The sequence below is a fragment of the Anabrus simplex genome, chromosome 4, assembly GCF_040414725.1.
Source record: "Anabrus simplex isolate iqAnaSimp1 chromosome 4, ASM4041472v1, whole genome shotgun sequence".
In the NCBI taxonomy this organism is placed as follows: Eukaryota; Metazoa; Arthropoda; class Insecta; order Orthoptera; family Tettigoniidae; genus Anabrus; species Anabrus simplex.
Genome location: NC_090268.1, coordinates 362,594,299 through 362,615,137, shown reverse-complemented (window position 1 = coordinate 362,615,137; position 20,839 = coordinate 362,594,299). Strand labels below are relative to the sequence as shown.

The following is a 20,839-nucleotide window of genomic DNA, read 5'->3' as shown; positions in this document are numbered from 1 at the left end:
CTTTAAGAACAGCCACTGCTTTTTCTTTGTTTGCTGCTAATTTCAGTGCTTATTATTGGTGAAGATCAGGATCACGAGGTGTGTTCCACCGAAACGTCTTCAAGGCCATCTTCTTCTCCTTGACACTGGACTTCCATCTTCCCACTGCCAGATGTGTTTGTCAATGTGTCTTCACCCATATATTGTATTTCCCAGTATTACTGTTGCTGCCAGATGAATCTGTTTCACAGCATCTTTCCACATATCTTCTTTTGATTGGTCAGGCTTCACAAAGAAGTTGGTTAAGGCTGTCGACAGTGCATTTCAGTGAACATTCATTCTCTACCATCTGTTTCCCTTTGGTCCAGTTTTAGGTGTTTTAGGTTCTTTGACAATTTTCAGAATATCGCCAAGCAAGCGGTGTTGGGGGGGGATGCACTTATATGGAATAACTTTGGTGTCTGTCACCAGCTTGAAATCTTGTAGTTGATATCTTTAAGATATTATTTATTTCACTGAACAATCATCATATGACTTCAGAAACAATAATTAATAAATAAGAATTCTGCACAACTTAAATGTCGTAAAACAATCACCTGGCTGTAAACTACGAATTTGATACAGTATAAACATGAAAATAAGAGATCATGGTAAAAGTGGAATTAATTTACTGTGCAGGCAATGCTGTGGTGTTTCAGAAATAGGAATGCATTGTTTTATACAGCTTTAATTACTGTTATTCTGTAGAGTTTTTAAGAAAATTACAATTTAGTGATGCAAAGTGGTCAAAAACTTTCATCTTTAGATGCAAGACAAACAGATATTTTTAGGTCTAGGCCTATCGACAGATATGATTTGTAAAGCATTGGGTAAGAACAGAATAGAAAAAGTACCTTTAAGGCTGATTACCCAAGGGCAAATCTTGTTCCCATAAGATAAGCAAGTGACAATTAATTGTCTTGTGAGTTCACAATAGTTGAAACAAGTTAGGTTATGTGTGTATAACTGAAAACAATTTTTCTTAAGGTATAGAGACTAGGCTATGTATTTAGGTTTAATGTGTATTTAACTTGTTTATTTCAGGTTAGGTTTTGTAGCAAGTTGTCGTAGTACAGTCATATCGATAAAGGCAGATCAAACCTGAATTACTGTGTACATATTTCTACATGTTATGTAAAATATATATGTATAAGTAGTCAGTGATAGTAGTGGTTTTATTTTGCTACATCACTGCAACTACAGTACCGTATGTCAAACTAGCAACGGTGACAGAACCTTGCGACATGGTAATTTTGTGATAGGACTGTTCTATACGAACGTCAAGTGTGATACGTTGAGGGTAGGGTTATTGGAGACAGTTGCCTGTGTGAGGACTTGAAAAATAGTGGAATCATGAAGGTATTATTCAAGGACTTCATGATCAGTCAACTGAAGCAACAGTTGGAGGAGCATGGACATTCTACTTCAAGAACAAACTCAAACTAAGGTATTCACAAAGACGCATACGAGATGCTGTCAGCTGGTACAATTATTTTATTCACATCTATTTACAAATTAAACAAACACATAACCTTAATCACAGTATCACAAACACAACACTTCACTCTCAGAACATCAACAAAGCTGCCATTTAAAAAAACAACTGCCTGACACTTCAATATGGAGACTGCAACTATTGCATGTCAACACGAGATATATATTCTTGCTACACCATAACTCTACTGAACAATAACTCCCAAGTCAATAACTCTCCAACCAATAACTTTCTTGTCACCGTCAAGATTGTCTCCTTATATATGTCCTGGCCAGGCTTCCAGAATGATACGTTAAAAAATATACCTTCTTGAATATTCTAGAGTGCTTAATACATAGATTATAACGTACAGAATATTTTCCATCATTCTAGTGCCTATTACCATTCAAGAAGTTACAGTGTGTTTAACAATTATGGATAACAAATTATATATACAGATAAGAATGAATTATATATAGGTTCTTACATTAATTGAACTGATATAAATGCCTATATACAGTGCATGTTTCATGATATAACTTCACAAACAGCACGATCATATTCTATGTACATATGATGCAATAACAACAACAATAATAATAATAATAATAATAATAAGAAGAAGAATAATCATAATAATAATAATAATAAATGGATGCAAACACTTCATAGTTATACAAGTAATAATAATAATCACAATCATAAAATAATAATAATTCGAGCTCAATATTTCCATTAGTTACCCATGGGTGAGATAATATTTTTTTCAAATTTTACCCTTTATTGCACTTGCATCAATATCCCCCTATAACTTGAAACAATTTCCACACATGTCACACTCTCTTGGTCCACACCATTTAACTACATAGAGACTACCTCAGTCACACACCCCTCCTGGTGGCGCTGTCGAAGTCCACAGTTCGCAGGCCAGCAGTTCCATCGGGGACCACCACCTTCCCATGGTGGGCCTGCTGGATCCGGTCGATGGTGTCTTCACTCCTGGTGATCGTGATCCACAAGTCCTCGCATGGCATTCAAAGCTCCGCTGCCACTCATTCATACCTTTATGTTCTGTCAGGTGTCACCCTTGTTTGTTGGTTGTCGGTTCGGACCCATTGATTCTCCGTCTCCTAGAGGGGGTCCCACTGGCTGTGTCATTGCCATCGCTGCCCCCATCTCTTGGGACATCATCTGAGAATCCCCATACTTCTGATCCACGCTGAACATCCTCCCTGGACAATTCAAGGTGCCGTGGAACGCTTTGATCTTTGTGTCATACTGGTACGGCCCATTCACCGTCACGTTGTCTGGTTGTCCGGTCTCGGCGTCGAATACCTGCAGCGTTCTATAGGTGCGCTGAGTCCTCTCCTGCAGCTGGACTCGGTAGTCGGCTCTTGGTTAGTGGACACTGCCACGCCCACTGAACTCTCCCACAACTTCCTCGCAGGTCGAACATGACTGCAGGTTGCGTCGCACTTCCATCTCTTGCCCACAAAGTCCAGCGATCAGGTATTAGGTTCCCTCTTCTGACGTCAATCCGGTCTTGAACTGGGACCTGATTTTCTCCTCAAGTTTTCTAAACTTGGCCTCGATGTTTTCCTCAAGCTTTCCAAACTGGGTCTCGAGTTTTCCAAATTGGGCCTCAATGTTCTCCTCTCCTCGAGTTTTCCAAACTAGGTCCCAATGTTCTCCAAGTTTACGAAACCGGACCTCAACGTTTTTAGCCAAGGAAATTAACTGTTCAAACATCACCACCGTCCTCTGTTTGTTCTTCATTTCCGAGTCCAATAGATTCTAATAATCCTGCCGCGGTCACGAGTTAATGTATTCACAGACACACACGAGATGTTGTCAGTTGGTACAATTATTTTATTCACAGCTATTTACAAATTAAACACACACATAACCTTAATCACAGTATCACAAACAAAACACTTCACTCTGAGGACATCAACAAAGCCGCCATTTTAAAAAATAACTGCCTGACACTTCAATATGGAGACTGCAACTACTGCATGTCAACACAAGACATATATTTTTGCTACACCATAGCTCTACTGAACAATAACTCCCAAGTCAATAACTCTCTTGTCACCGTCAAGATCGTCTCCTTATATGTCCTGGCCAGGCTTCCAGAAAGATACGTTACAAAATATACCTTCTTGAAAATTCTAGAGTGCCTAATACATAGATTACAATGTACAGAATATTCTCCATTGTTCTAGTGCCTATTACCATTCTGGAAGTTACAGTGTGTTTCACAATTAAGGATTACAAATTATATATATACAGGTAAGAATGAATTATATACAGGTTCTTACATTAATTGAACTGATATAAATGTCTATATAGAGTGCATGTTTCATGACATAACCTCATAAACAGTGTGATCATATCATATGTACATGTCAGTCTGTTAGGTCATCAGCCCAGAAGCTGGTTGGATCCTCAAATAGCACCACCAAAGGTTATGCAGTTATAAGGAAACCCCAAAAACCAATGGCAGCACCAAAATGAGGCATACTAGGCAAGATGAGGAGTGAGGCAGTTTGCCATTGCTTTCCTCACTGGGTCATAAGTACTACTGCAGCACGACTGACCCTATGAGCAGCACCTTTCATAACACTCAGATGCACTAGTCATGCTCCGAATGTCATTACTCAGCACTACCCATACCCCAGCAACTTCCATATTGTCACAGCCATGGATGTTGACTGGGACTTCGGTGGAAGCTACACTTTACTCTGGTCTGTGCCAAGAGATGGATGCAAAAGTACTGTATCCATCAAGAAATGACAGCAGGCAGACGTATGTACATATGATGTAATAATACTAATACTAAATGGATGTAAACACTTCATAGTTATACATTACAAGTAATAATAATAAACATAATCATAAAATAATAATAACTCGAACTTGATATTTGCATTAGTTACCCAAGGGTGAGAGAATATTGTTTTCAAGTTATATTCGTTTATCATACTTGCGTCAACACTTAATTATAAAACTCTGAGGGCAGCTGACTGCCACTGGACTGAATCCAGATTAACTTTACATAGAACATAACGAGGAGGGAGGATCTTCATTGTCGGGAGACGTGATAAGCATTAAAACTGTTGGTTGACCTAATGACTGTGTTCCAGAGGTCAGATTCAGAGATTTCAACTCTAGAACTGAATCTAACTTGACGAATCTCCAGGATGGGAAAACAGATTAAAGAATTTAAACTCTAGAGCAGAATGTAGTAGTTAGCCTTGATAATGTGAAAGAGACCATCCTGCATACTGGTGAAGACAGGTCAGATCAAATATGGGACAGCTTCATTTTCAAGCCTACCAGTGGACACCGGACAATTAGATCCTAAGGTACCGAGTGAGTTGGCCATGCGGTTAGGGGTGCGCAGCTCTGAGCTTGCATTCGGAAGACAGTGGTTTCAAATCCAACTGCTGGCAACCCTGAAAATGGTTTTCAGTGGTTTCCCATTTTCACACCAGGCAAATGTTATGCTGTACCTTAATCAAGGCCACAGCCGCTTTCTTCCCACTTCTAGCCCTTTCCTATCCCATCGTCACCATAAGACCTATCTGTGTCGGTGCAACATAAAGCCAATTGAAAAAAAAAAAAGAGAGAGAGAGAGAGAGAGAGGTCCTAAGGTAATGAAGGAAAGTCTCCTCCAAGTTTCATGGGAGATTAGAAAAGGACCCTGCAGATCTGCTGTGCCCTGGACATTAACTAAATTGCACCAGTTATGGGGAGATTCAACCATCTCCCATTTCTGGTCAAGACGACACAGCGGACTCTCTCACCGAATGGCAGCACAACTAACAGCAGGATGTCCAGAGAAGACATTTCTTGGCCGAGAAGAAAACACTTACCCAGGGCCCTAAAACCAGAGGAAATATCCAATGCAGGTTAAAATCCTTGACCCAGCCAAACCTGAAACCCCAAGGATCAAAGGCCAGGATGCCAACCAGTTAGCAACAGAGCCAAAGAAATGAAATGGCGTATGGCTTTTAGTGCCGGGAGTGTCTGAGGACAAGTTCGGCTCGCCAGATGCAAGCCTTTCGCTTTGGCGCCCGTAGGCGACCTGTGCGTCATGATGAAGATGAAATGATGAAGACGACACATACACCCAGCCCCCGTGCCAGCGAAATTAACCAATGATGGTTAAAATTCCCGACCCTGCCGGGAATCGAATCCAGGACCCCTCTGACCAAAGGCCAGCACGCTAACCATTTAGCCATGGAGCCGGACAGAGCCAAAGAATATGCATTGAAAGCATAAGGATATGTATTAAAAATATTAACAGGAATCTAGGAAGGGTAGGAACAGACTAGTAGTTCTTCTGAGCTTTTATCCATCAACTGATGAATGTAGGTCTCTCCCATTTTGTTCCAGCCTCTTTGATCGCGAACCACTTGGTATCAGTGTATTCCTGCAACCTTATTTACGTCATCAAGCCATCTCTTTGTGGTATTCCTCTAGTGCAGCAGTGTTCCCACGGTCTACAGTGAACAATGTTAGGGGTTCATCTGTTGGGATGTTGTGTTGCCATGTGCCCCATCCATCGACATTTCAGTCTAGCAATTCTCTCCAGGACATCTGTTACCCACATTTTTCTTTGTTCTTGCCATTCAAATTATGTCCCTAAGACTGATGTCTAGCATATGTCATTCCATAGCACGTTGTGTGCTTTGTAGCTTTTATGCACTTGCCTTTTTAAGAGTCATAGTCTCTAGGACATCAGTTGTAACTGAAAAGCTTGCTTGCGCTTGTTGTTTTAAGGGGCCTAACATTGAAGGTCATCGGCCCTAACTGAAAAGATACGTATTGTAAAGCATTGGTATTCAGGGTGACTGGAATATCCTTGTTGGTCAGAATGAATCAAAGTTTTCTAAATGTTGCCTAACTCAGTCCTATTCTTCGAGAGATTTCTGCGATTAAGTTGTACATTCTTAGTTGGATTTCATGGCCAAGGTAAATCTATTCATCAACTGTTCCAATGGTTTGAAGCTCAGTTTTGTGATGTTGATTTCCAGGACTTAATATTCTAGTTTTCTTGATTTTCATCTCCAAATCAATCACTCCTAAGTAAGCCTTCAGTTCTTGAATCACAGTCCTAAGTTGTTATAGGTTTTCACTGATCAGTACGATTCAAGTCAATAATTGAGAAGAGCTCACCTTTTCCAATATACTTTTCTTCTACAAGCTGAAGATGCCCCCAATTAGGGATGAAATACATACTTTGAATATAAATTATTTAAAAACTGTATTTCTTTTAAAGATAATACAATACAGTGAAACCTCGTTAGTGCATTCCACATTAACACGTTTTCCTGTTTAGCATGTCGTAAATTCAAAGTCCTGATTCTCACCTATTAAATCTATATAAAAATACCTCAATTACCACTTCACAAATATTCACCATTACCGCTTAGTATGATCATATTTTTCCTAGCCCTAAAAACGTTCTCTGTCATCCCTAGTGAAAGGAATGTGATATCCAACTCAAGTAAGAGCCATCGCCGCAGGTGGCAGGTCTGGGAAAGTTGCCTGGTAACACAACTTGAATTCCTGAACTTTGAAGGGTAAGCTGCACCCACGGAGAACAAGCTGTTAGCCAGAGGAATTTTCAGTTTTGCTTGCCGGTTAGCAGCGAGATTGCTGAATAACCCAGTGAGCCTGTTTGTGCTTATATTTTGCTGTCTATTCAGAAGTTAGAGATTTATTTTGCATTGAGTAGTACTGTGAAGGGTAGCGAATATTTGTCGTGTGATAGACTACACCTGGATTAGGAACATAATAATGTTATGTTGACTAGCAAAGTGCATATTTGTCTTGTTATAGCCTAGTTACTGATATGGAGAAAGTCATGAAATTCCTGATTAATGAAGACAAAATTGAAATACTTCAGCAAGTGGACTGACATCCGCATCTTAAAGCGTGCAGAGGTGGTGTGAGTTTTGAAACTTACACTTTCAGGTTTCGACTTGATCACTCAAGTTGATTGAAGTTTTGTTGGATTCAAAGTTGCCACCAAAGTCATTCTCTGGCAGTTGCACATGACCGACTGTAACCTCCAATTCACTGTCTTAAGAGTGTGACCAGAAAATGATGTTTAATAGCCCACTGGTCCAAAATATAAGGCTTCTATTACAATTCATTTTAGAAAGAATGTGATCTTCAATAATATGTGGATATGTTTATGGGTCCCAGTGCAAATGTTTTCATATTTGTTGTCTGGTATTTTTCACACCTTTCTATGCACTGTTGTCATTTTATATCCCCAGCAGAAAAGGTTTCCACATTTTTCTCCTGTGTTTTTCACAGCTTTAAATAATCTCTTATCTTTAGAAATGGTAGTTATAGTTTTCACTGTATCCACGGATACACAACGTAAAATGTTCTCATATCAGAAAATGAATCTAGTGTTTCCATATCTCTGTTGTACAGTTTTTATTTATTTATTCAGTAGTAAGTTTCTTTGCTTAACATGTTCTTTTTCCTTGTCCCGTGCAGAAACATCGAGGTATTACTGTATCTCGCATTGAAAATGGTGGACTCTTATCCACGAAGACGCACACGAGATGCTGTCAGTTGGTACAATCATTTTATTCACATCTATTTACAAATAAATACACACATTACCTTACTCACTGCTGTCACAAACAAAACACTCACATCACAAAGCCGCCATTTAAAAACATGCCAATCGCTGCACGTGGAGATTGAAACCTTAACACACAGTTGAAACCCATTCTCTTTGGTTGAAACAGTTGACTGCTTAAAAGCATGTCACAACATGTCGTCACAAGTATAACCTTGCTACACCATAACTCTACTAAACAACAACTCCTTGTAACCAATAACTCTCTCCCAATAATTCGTCAACCAACAACTCTCCATCACCGTCAAGATCACTCATTATATATGTGCCTGGCCAGGCTTCTAGAAAGCTACAAAAAAAAAAAAAAAAAAAAAAAAAAAAAAAAAAAAAAAAAAAAAAAAAAAAAGTTCTTGAAAATTCTGGAGTGCCTAGTACATAGATTATAATGTGCAGAATATTCTCCATCATTTTAGTTGGCTATTACCATTCTGGAAGTGGTATAAATGTCTATATTCAGCACAGGTTTCATGACATAACCTCACACACAATATGATCATTCAACTACGTAAATAATAATAAAACTAATACGAAATTTATGTACATCTTTTCATAGCCATACATACAAGTAATAATAACTATAATGTTCATAAAATAATAATAATTTGAGCTTGTTCTTGTATTATTTACCCATGGGCGAGAGAATATTGTTTTCAAGTTATATCTCTTTATCACACTTGTGTCAATGCCTTCGATATTTATTCCTTTGCTGTCCCAATCTAAAGTTGTAAATGCATCTTCGAGGATAAGGGTGAACAACTTCAAAATGATCATATTCCCTGGTTGAACTCCTCTGCTACTCTCAGATCCTCAGCTACTGTGACCATCATCATTGCTTGTTCATAAATGCCTTTCAAAAGCTTTATGCATTTTGAAAATATCCGTGCATTTTCAAGGGCCTTTATAATTGCCCACATTTTTGCTAAATCAAGAGCTTTACAATAGTCAATAAAGGCTACGTAAGTCCTAATATATTCAGTGGTTTTCTCAAAAAAGAACAACTGTTTGGATGGGGCCTTTTAGAAAGTCTGCTTGTCAGCTCATTGACAAAGTCTAATTCTGCAGAGTCGATTATTCGAAATAGATACATGCACAAAAAATATATACGATAGGACAGTCTGGGTAGAGGGAGCAAAAGAAAGAAGACACACATAGGATTCTATCCTCCACTGACGAAGGCTGCAGCCGAAAATTATGGACCCATGTTTTTCTTTTGTGTGTACTTTATATCCACGCGGTCTTACCCGGTAAGTCACTGCTCTCCATCTGTTTCCTAGACATATAACTTGTACATCTTAAAACACTATATTCAAACTCTTCCCACCATACACAGTTTTTCTCATTTTATTTCTTCTCTGACCTTAACAATAACATTCTTGTTTCAAATATTTGTTGGAAGATAGTTAAGAAAAGGAGATGGAAAGGGCTATTTTGAATGAATCAGTGTTTTGTATATTTGATTTAAAATATTTTGATCTTGTCTAAATTACATTATATGATTTAAAACATACTCTGATACTTACCGTTTCTAAAGACATCCTTATTGTCACGAGTAAGCAACATCCCTTCAACAACAGAATCTTGGGAGATGCCAAAATACATGTAACTTTCCACGTTATTGTTCAGAAGTCCACATAACACCTGAAAATGAAGACAAAATTAAATATTGACAATTTAAAATTCATATTCTTATAGTGTTGCTTGGAGTTATTGCAGGTATTACCACCTTCAAGAAATAATTATTTTTATGGTACATGTTAGGAGGCTTTTGTGGTGAAATGACCCTTAGAGCTATGCTGGTAGAGCTAATGTTCCAAATGCTGAGGCCATATGATTTTTACTATTGTTGTTGAGAAACCCAAAGAATTAGACAAATTTCAGATGAACTTGGATGCAAAATAATGTTTATAATTTACATTTGGCCGCTTGGAATGTGACAAGCTTGTTTCGACCTGCTACCTTAACACCCGATACAGAAATTTCAGACATATGAAATAACCACTGCGGCCATACGGCAAGTATAGTGGAGAATTATTGATATTCTTTGATACTGATGACTTTATAATCTGCTGTAACAGTAGAAGTGACAAGAATATATGTTTGGAACTGGCTTTCTTGTCCATAAGGAGATAAGGAAATTAATCTTGGATTTCAGGCCAGTTGATGAGTGTATATACTCTTTGAGGCTTAAAGGAAAATTTTTCAACATTAAATTTATATGTGTGCATGAACCGACAGAAGATAAACCTGAAAATATGAAAGACTCCTTCTGTGATGTATTGAAGAATATGCACAAAACACACCCAGTTATGATATTGATGTGATTATGGTGGACATGAATGCTAAGGTGGGAATAGACATCTGCATATAAAATGCTGGAAGGCGTAGATACACTAGCGCCATAGTATAATGGTTTTAGATTGAGTGATTTTATGGCAAGCTGAGAAATGAATATCAGTAGTGTGAGATTTCTTCATTAAGTTATACATAAAGTAACTGGGAAATCTCCTGCACAATTAAATATCAGTTTAGATTACCAACTGCAAACAGATCATTCAAAATCAAGAACAAGAAGTTTAACTTTCAGCCCCAATCACCTTCTGATGAAATTAGCTTTGATATGAAATACAAAATGGCTTCAATGATAGTGCTGGTCCTGTGGTGTAGAGGTAGTATGCCTGCCTCTCACCCGGAGGCCCCGGGTTCTATTCCCGGCCAGGTCAGGGATTTTTCTCTCGACCCGAGGGCTAGTTCGAGGTCCATTCATCCTACGTGATTAGAACTGAGGAGCTATCTGACGGTGAGATGGCGGCTCCGGTCTCGAAAACCCAGAATAACGGCTGAGAGGATGTGTCGTGCTGACCACATGACCCCTCGTAATCTACAGGCCTTCGGGCTGAGCAGCAGTCGCTGGGCAGCCAAGGCCCTTTCAAGGGCGTTAAGTGTCGTGGGGTTTGGTTTGGTTCCAATGATAGTACAGAGACTTTTCAGAGTTGGTCAAGTAAATGAATTTTTTTTTAAGTTTTCATGTTTTAACAATTTTATTTTATTCAATTCAGCATCCACATTTATAAAGTAACATTTCTCTATATTCACCATACAAAATCATGCAGTTGCATTTGCTATGTGACTATCAGTTCCCTTACCTGAGCCAATTTCATTTCTTGTAAGTCATGAACTTCTTTCTCTTCCATTAGATGATGAGTTTGGTCACTCTTTACATCAACAGTACTACCACGGATCAAGTAGTCAACCTGACCACTCAGGCTCTTCTTTTCTTCTTCAACTAAACAAGTTAAAGCAAAATTTTAAGCAATACCTAAACAACTTATAGCTATGGAGAGACATTTTTATAACACTCAATGAATAAATATTTAAAAGCAAAAATGTTAAAAGATATGAAAGAGATAAAGATCAATGGAATGGAAGTCAAAAGGAAATGAAATGAAATGGCATATGGCTTTTAGTGCCGGGAGTGTCCGAGGACATGTTCGGCTCGCCAGGTGCAGGTCTTTTGATTTGACCCCCGTAGGCGACCTGCGCGTCGTGATGTGGATGAAATGATGATGAAAATGACACATACACCCAGCCCCCGTGCCAGCGAAATTAACCAATGATGGTTTAAATTCCCGACCCTGCCGGGAATCGAACCTGGGACCCCTGTGGCCAAAGGCCAGCACGCTAACCATTTAGCCATGGAGGATAATGTTTACTTATGACATAGCTGTCATTGAGGGGAATGAAGAGAGAGTACAAAAAGTACTAGCAGGAATGAATAAGATCTTGAGAGCAAAGTACCATATGAAAATTAATACAAAGAAGATCAAAACAATGTTATGCAATTACCAACACAGCACAGTCAACATTAGAATTATTGGTATACAACTGAAACAAATACATACACTAGTGTCAAAATGTTTGAACTTAGCTAGAGAAAACTCCAGTTCTTGTGATTTATTAGGCAGCAGATGAGTGAAATTTCAAATGACCAATGAATTAATGGTTAAAGGTATAATATACAAAACGGCCAAAACTGTTTTGGGCAGAAAGAAACAATCGAGGATTCAGCACTGGTTTGATGAAGATTGGAGAAAGAAGATTGAAGAAAGGAACGAGGCAAGAAGGAGAATGTTACAAAGAAGAACAAGAACTACTGTAGAAGAATACAGAGAGAAGAGAAAGGAAGCAGACAAGGAATGTAGGAAGAAAAAGAGAGAATTTGAGAAACAGTGGACTGAAGAATTAGAAGAGAGAAAGACTGCTCAGGAAACTAGACAGTTTTATATAAGGGTAAAAGATATAAAGAAAAGATTTCAATCCAGACCAGTTTTCTGTAAAGATAAGGAGGGAAATCTGATTGGAGGTAAAGATCAGATGTTAGACAGATGGGTGGAATATTTTAGTGAACTGCTGAATAAGGAGTCAGGATTTGAAGGTGAGGCCGAAGATGTGCAGACAGAAGAGAGTGGGCAGGAACAAAGTAGAGAAGAGGTGGACCTGGAATCAGTCAAGGAACCTACATTGCAAGAAGTTAAAGATGGAATCAATTCTCTTAAAAGCAATAAGGCACCAGGAGAAGACAACATTACTGCAGAAATGATAAAATATGGAGGTGAGAAACTAACAAGGTGGTAGCATGAAATTATGGTAGAGATATGGCAAAAGGAGAAAATGCCAGAGCAATGGAATATAGCAATACTCTGCCCTATACATAAGAAACATGATAAAGCAGACTGTGGGAATTATAGAGGAATTGCATTGCTATGTATTGCTTATAAAATCTTAGCAAAAATCATAGCTGGAAGGAGACCATACGCTGAAGAATATCTAGGAGATTACCAGTGCGGCTTCAGAATTAACAGATCTACTACGTACCAGATTTTTACTATCAGACAGATCCTTGAAAAATGTTACAAGTATAACATTGATGTTCATCAGCTGTTTATTGATTGTAAACAGGCATATGATAGTATCAGAAGGGATCAGTTGAGGAAGGCAATGAAAGAGGCAGGAATACCTCACAAACTTACAAGATTGGTCCAAATGACTCTAGCGACAACAGTATGTAAAGTAAAGGTTGAGGGTACTTTATCTAAAGCTTTTGAAGTTAACCAAGGATTACGACAGGGTGATGTACTCTCCACCCTTCTGTTTAACACTGCTTTGGAGAGGGTAATGCGAATAATAAAGGGAGCAACCCTGGTGGAACATTGTTTAATCGAGTGACACAAGACCTTGCATATGCAGGCGATATTGATTTGCTATCCAGGAGGAAACTGGATCTGGAAGAGAAGTTGAGAAAACTAGAAAAATATGGGGCTGAGATGGGAATGATGATTAATCAGTCAAAAACTAAGTATATGATAATGTCTAAGAAAAAGTATAATGAAGCAGAAAAATATGTGAATTTAAATGGGAAAGAATATGAACGCTGCAAAAGCTTTAAATATCTAGGGTTAATGGTAGCTGAAAACAATAGTATGAAGGAAGAAATACATGCAAGGATAGCAGCTGGTAATAGGAGCTACTTTGCCTTAGGCAAGGTATTTAAAGCAAGGAGTCTTAGTAGGAATCTGAAGCTGACTGTTTATCACACGGTAGTGAGACCTGTGGTGATGTATGGTGTCGAAACTTGGACTATGACACAAGGTGATGAGGAGTTGCTATGGAGATGAGAAAGGAAGATACTTAGGAAAGTCTATGGACCAATAAAGGATGGTGGACTCTGACGAATCAGAAATAATAAGGAAATCAGAGAGCTGTATAATAAACCAGATATAGTAGCAGAAATGAAGAGCAGTAGACTGCGATGGTTGGGACATGTAGAAAGAATGACAAAGAACAGGACAGTAAAGAAGGTCTTTGATGGGAAACCAGAAGGACATCGTATGAGGGGAAGCCCAAGGATCAGGTGGTTGGACAGCGTGGAGGAGGATTTGAGACGGATGGGAGTTAGAAGATGGAGAACCAGAGCAGTCAACAGAGAAGAGTGGGTGTATTTTGTCCAGGAGGCCAAGGCCCTACAGGGGCTGTAGTGCCAAAGAGTAAGTAAATAAGTAAATATGGTACATGGCATGATTCTGATATGTTTTATCAACATCTCTATGGTTATAGTTCCACATGCTTGCATAAGGCATTGCCAGAGATCTTTAGAACTGTTGACAGAAGATTGTGTTGCCTTACAGTTGAGTACAATCCACAACTGGGTGATAAATTGGGTGAAAGGGTGCCAGGTTGTTAGTTGTAGAACTCGTGATGATTCTTTGTTTCATACATACTTCTTGCAAAGCTTTGAAGAGTGTTTTGGGTCATTGGGTGGTGTGAATAAAAGTGAGCATACACTCTTTACTCGCGAATTTAGAGCAGGCACTCGGAATGAGGTGAATAAAAACCGCCTGTCGGAAGCAGTCATGCACAGCAGACCTGTGACCTTGAGCACACACTCCAGTCGCTCAAGTAGCAGAGAGGGTGCTCCAGATTTCTGGTGAATAAAGATAAAGCAGGCACTCTTTCTGCTAAGCGCCTGCTCATGTTTCCTTGAGCTAACTCAGTAGGTGACTCCAAATGATAGTGTCAACTTCATTACCATGGCAGAGGTAATGGTGGTGATTGAGCGGAAAAGAAATATAAACTTCACAGAGAGTCATCTCAACTTGATTACAGAGTGTTATAAAGGTCCAGTAAGGAGCATGCTGAAGAGCCTCTGTGGCTCAGACGGCAGTGCGCTGGGCTTTCACCTTTGGGTTCCGTGGTTCAAATCTCGGCCACTCATGTGGGGTTTGTGCTGGACAAAGCGGAGGCTGGACAGGTTTTTCTCCAGATACTCCAGTTTTTCCTGTCATCTTTCATTCCAGCAGCACTCTCCAATATCATTACATTTCATCTGTCAGTCATTAATCATTGCCCCAGAGGAGTGCGACAGGCTTTGGCAGTCGGCACGATTCCTATCCTCACCGCTTCATTCATTCCATTCCTGGCCTGGTCAGATGACTGGAAACAGGTTGTGGATTTTCAAGGAGCATGCTGAATGGTTTGCGGAGCATTTCCTTGGTCACTCCAAAGAAACAAGAGGTGGTGCACTAACAAATGAAGAAAAATGTAAATCGTCTTGCATTATGTTGGTGACCCTGAGTTTCAGAGTGGAATTGGTGAAGACATCTCGGAGATCTGTGTCAAATATATTTTCGCAGGTTTTGACATGAACAGAAATGAAAGCAGATTATTAGATAAAATTCCAACAAATGTTGTTTAGATGCAGGAAGCACGGGCTTAGTGGCAAGAACGTTTGAGCTTTCCTTGTGCTGTCAAAACTGTGGACTGTACTCATGTACAAATTCAGAAGCCACATGTTCATGGGAATGACTACATTTACAGAAAAGGCCACTTGCAATGGAAAGGAAGAATTCAACCAGTGTAGATGTATCATGGCCTGACTCTGTCTATGACTCCCGAATTTGGAGAAACTCCGATGTTTGCAGAGTTATGATGCCTCTGTAGGAAGTCGAACGGATTACAACTTGTGCAGATCTTACAACTTGCTTATGACACGTCGACACAGATAGGTCTTGTGGCGACGATGGGATAGGAATGGTGTAGGAGTAGGAAGGGAGCGGCCGTGACCTTAATTAATGTACAACCCCAGCATTTGCCTAGTGTGAAAAGGGGAAACTACAGAAAACCATCTTCGAGGCTGCTGACAGTGGGCATCGAACCCACTATCTCCTGGATGCAAGCTCACAGATGCACGCCCTTAACCGCACGGCCAACTCATCCGGTCCTGCAGATCTGGCTCCTTAAAAATTTCATTCATTGTCAATATATCATTTTCATCATAATTAATGTTTGTTATTTACATTATAGGCCTACAATTTTCCTCAGTTTATTAATGTCGTAATATTCAGGCTATGATTTCCTACCTTTCAGACGGCCGATGGTAGGGTTATTCTCCCTCTGCATCAGATTCATCAGCTGCTTCTCCCATTATTTTAACGATGTGCATTTGTTTCCTTGTACACTTTAATTCTACTTTATATTTCAGTCTCGTTTTCATGTTTTGAAATTTTTTATCAACAGTTGGACAGAAATTATTCTTCTCCTTCTACTGCTTTTCCCACCTCTGTGGGGTCCTGGGTCAAATTGTGTTGCACAGGTGGATCTAGCCCTGTTTTACGGCTGGATGCTCTTCCTGACCTGAACCCTAGATGGAGGGATGTAATCACTATTGCGTGTTCCTGTGATGGCTGGTAGCGTAGTGTGTTGTGCGAATATGAAGAGGAAAGTGTTGGGACAAACACAAACACCCAGTCTCCGGGCCAGAAGAATTAATCAGAGGCGATTAAAATCCCCGACCCAGCCGGGACCCTCTGAACCGAAGGCCTCAATGCTGACCATTCAACCAATCAGACAGTTGTTGGACGGAAATGTTTAAGTTACATTTAGCGAGTAGTTCACACTGAACTGGATTTATTGCACTTGTTTTCTTGTGCTTCTTATCTGGTAACTGTGTCTCTGAAAACATAACTGTATATTTCTTTAAAATGGAGATAAAAGTGGACTGGAATTCCACAATGTCGTCGCCTGCCATGTTAAGCATTGAACTACCCGGAAGACATCGAAGTGTTATCACAGTCTAAGGTGTTATATACACGGCACATGCACGACCTTGATCAGTGACACTGAGAGGCTGCTCCAGACACTCGAGTGTACACTGTGCTTCCGCTCTATATTTTTATTCACCGCAAATGCGGAGTGGAAGCTCATCGGCAGGGAGACACTCAGGCACTCAGCGAGCACACGCTCACTTGCTTAAGACTCATTTTTATTCACACCACCCATTGTCTTGCTGCAGAACAACAGTAAGTTGAGTTCTAGATGGTACAGCATTCCTCCATAGAACATGAAGGTACTGCTCCTTCTTCAAGATACCTTCCAGTCTCACCACACACTACTGTTACTGAAACAACCCAAAACCATAATACTACCACCCCCATGTTTCAAAGCTGGGGTACTGATGATCTGACCCAAACTTCTCAAATTTTGACTCATGAGTCCACGTCACATGTTTGGAACTGGTCATTGGTCCAATCCTTGTCTGGCTCAATGAGGTCTTAGAGATTCATGTCTGCATGTTAAAAGAGGCTTTTTGGTAGATACACGTCAACATAACACGACATCATGTAAAAAATATTTCACAGTCGACACTGACACTGGTTGTTTTTTTATTTTTTTTATTTTAGCACAGATGACCTGCGCGATGTTGCTGCGTAAAATGGGGCATTCGAGCAGGACGTCTGGGTCATAAGGAGACCACAGCTGTAAGCCTTCTGTTACATTTGCTTAAGATCACAATGTGGTTATCATCAGCAGCAGATGTTTGTCTAGTAAGTCCACTATGTTCTCGATCTTGTACTGTACTCTCTCTCTTGTCTTCACTTCAAAGCAGAGTGAACACCAAATTCAGAAATCCCTAATTTTTCAGCAATCTGCCGGTTTGTGTCTCGTAGACACATGTCATACAACACTTCAGATCAATGATCTGCATTTAGGGCTGTTGCCCAGGTGGCAGATTCCCTATGAACTGTTTACCTAGTCTTTTCTTAAATGATTTCAAAGAACTCCAAAATTTATCAAACATTTCCTCTTATGAATTGTTCCTGTCCATATTCCTCTTTAACTCTCCACTTACAGCTTGGAACATACCGTTTAGTCGTGCTTTTCCTCAATTGTGCTAGCTCTTTTTCATATTTCTGTAGTGAGTCTCTATCCTGCAAAAACTCTAGCAGCATTGAAAAGAAGTAGTGAGGGCAAAAATGCCTAAACCAACACAGAAAATTAAAGAGGAGATAAAGCGGTTTGTATTTAGTTAACAATAGATGATTTCACCAACAAAGACAATAGAGCCTTTTAAGATTGGTAAATTATTTGGTATAGCAATATTAGACAATCCAGGCTTAAGTTTGGTGCACACAGGTATAAGATTATATTATCAATCAATCAATCAATCAATCAATCAACCAACACTTATATTCATATAGGACTGTCATCCAGGTGGCAGGTTCTCTATCAATTGTTTACCTAGTAGATTCGTATACAATTTCAAAGAACTTGTAAATTTATCAAACATACCCCTAGGTAAAATATTCTAATGCCTAATGCCTCCTCCCCATGAATGAATATTTTCCCCAAGTCTCCTTGAATACCATGTAAACGTTCTGAGGTAAGACCTCCTTGGTTACTATAGGACGAGGACTCCACTAATATATTACTCTAAATTATTAGGTTAAGTTTAGTAGCTAAGACTATGACAATAGAAGTATGTTTGGTCATTTAGGCTAGGAGAATTGTAATACGGTATATGGATTCTCATATTTTGTATAAATTCATCTTAGTGGAAGTTGGGCTGCATCATCTTGCTAGGGATTGTGCAATTCAATGACAGATCGGCAAGAGGAACCCAAGTAAGGTGATGCAACCTCGCCTAGAAACAGGTAGTAACACGAGGCAAGTTAAGTTAAAGATGATATAACAACAATGTACACAACTGAGTAGCTGTCAGCAGAGAGATGACGTGCAATGACATTAGTAGACAAAATGAGCTTAAATAGAGTTTTTAAAAGTAGGAAACATAATATTAAGAAAGTTGGTTGTAATTGTAGACTGGTTTGATGCAGCCCTCCATAACAACCTATCCTGTGCTAATCTTTTCATTTCTACAAAACTACTACATCCTTCATCTGCTCTAATCTGCTTGCCATATTCATATCTTGATCTACCCCTACTGTTCTTAGCACCAACTCTTCCCTCAAAAACAAGCTGTACAAGCCCTGGGTGTCTTAAGATGTGTCCTATCACTCTATCTCTTCTTCTCGTCAATGACTCTATCTACCCATCTCACCTTCAGCATTCTTCTGTAACACCACATTTCAAAAGCTTCTATTCTCTTTCCATCTGAGCTAGTTATCGTCCATGTTTCACTTCCATACAGTGCCACGCTCCAGACAAGTCTTCAAAAACATCTTTCTAATGCCTATATCAATGTTCGAGGTGAACAAATTCCTTTTCCTAAGAAAGACCTTCCTTGCTTGTGCTAGTCTACATTTATGCCCTCCTTACTTCTACCATCATTAGTTATTTTACCACCCCAAGTAACAACACTCATCTGTTTCCTTTAACACCTCGTTTCCTAATCTAATATTTCCTTCATCACCTGAATTTGTTCGACTGCACACCATTACTTTTGTTTTGGACTTATTGTCATCTTGTATTCCTTCCCCAAGACTCTGTCCATACCATTCAGCAATTTCTCGAGATCTTCTGAAGAGTCAGATAAAATAACAATATCATCGGCAAGTCTCATGGTTTTGATTTCCTTTCCTTGGATTTTGATTCCCTTTCCAAATTCCTCTTGATTTCCTTTATCTCCTCTTTTATGTAAACGTCAAAAAGGAGTGGGGACAAACTGCAGTCTTGCCTCATTCCTTTCTGGATTGCTGCCTCTTTTTATACAGATAGTAGATAATTCTCCTTTCTCGGTATATGATCCCAATCCCCTTCAAAATCGCAAATAGCTTGGTCCAGTCAACATTATCGAATGCCTTTTCTAAATCTACGAACGCCATGAATGAGGGCTTGTCTTTGTTAATTCGGTCCTCTAAGATAAGACGTACAGTCAGGATTGCTTCATTTCTTCTGAAGCCAAACTTATCTCCCAACTCAGTTTCAACCTGTCTTTCCATTCTTCAGTAAATACAATACCTGTTAAAATTTTGCAGACTTGAGATACTAAACTAATGGTGCAGTAGTTTTCACACTTGTCAGCACTGCCTTTCTTGGAAATAGGTATAACAACATTCTGCCGAAAATTGGATGGCACTTCTCCTGTATCATACCTCTTACACACTAAATGGAATAACCTCGCCATGGTGGTTTCTCCTCAGGCAGTCAGTAATACTGAGGGTATACCATCAATTCCTGGTGCCTTGTTCCTACTTCTGGTCTCTCAAAGCCCTGTAAAATTCTGACCTCAAAACTGGGTCTCCCATGTCATTAGCATCAACAGCCTCTTCTTGTTCCAGAACCCTATCATCTACTTCTTTACCTTGTTACAACTGTTGGATAGGTTTCTGCCATATTTCTGCTTTGTCTCCTTTCCGTAGAAGTGATTTTCCATCTGAGCTCTTAATATTCATACATCTAGTTTTCCTTTCTCCAAAGGTTTCTTAGATTTTCCTGTATGTAGCATTGACCTTTCCTAGGACCATGCAAGCTTCAACATCCTTGCACTTCTCTTTCAGCCATTCTTCCTTAGCTGTCCTGCACTTTCTATCTATGTCATTATTCGCCTGCATTCTTTTCTGCCCTCCTCATTTTTTGCATTCTTGTACTTTTGCTGCATACAGTAGGGACAATTGTAAATTGGCTACTTTTACTTCACATGAGCACTAATAAAAGAAACATGAAGACCAAATTTACACTAACTGGACACCCCCCCATGTCCTCCTTTTACTTTTAAATTATCTACACTTAACTTAAATGAATCAGGATTATTATAAAATGGTGCCACCAAATAAAATGAGTATGGAAAATAAATTTAAAACCAAGCATTAACTCCTCTTCTTCTTCCCAGGGCAATTGATCACAAGATGGTAAGACTCCAAATTTGCTTTAAAACCTTACCTGAC

At 39.4% G+C, this 20,839-nt stretch overlaps 1 protein-coding gene across 1 annotated transcript in view; it reads right to left on the bottom strand.

Annotated features, from left to right (window-relative positions):
- The window catches only part of LOC136872277 (uncharacterized), a 259,648-nt gene that overhangs the window by 55,621 nt on the left and 183,188 nt on the right, over positions 1-20,839 (bottom strand). Inside the window, exons 8-9 of the mRNA XM_067146098.2 lie at positions 11,306-11,445; positions 9,683-9,800 (exon numbers count right to left, since the gene is read on the bottom strand). Coding sequence (XP_067002199.2) covers positions 9,683-9,800; positions 11,306-11,445 — 258 coding nt within the window. The remainder of the gene's footprint in view (positions 1-9,682; positions 9,801-11,305; positions 11,446-20,839) is intronic.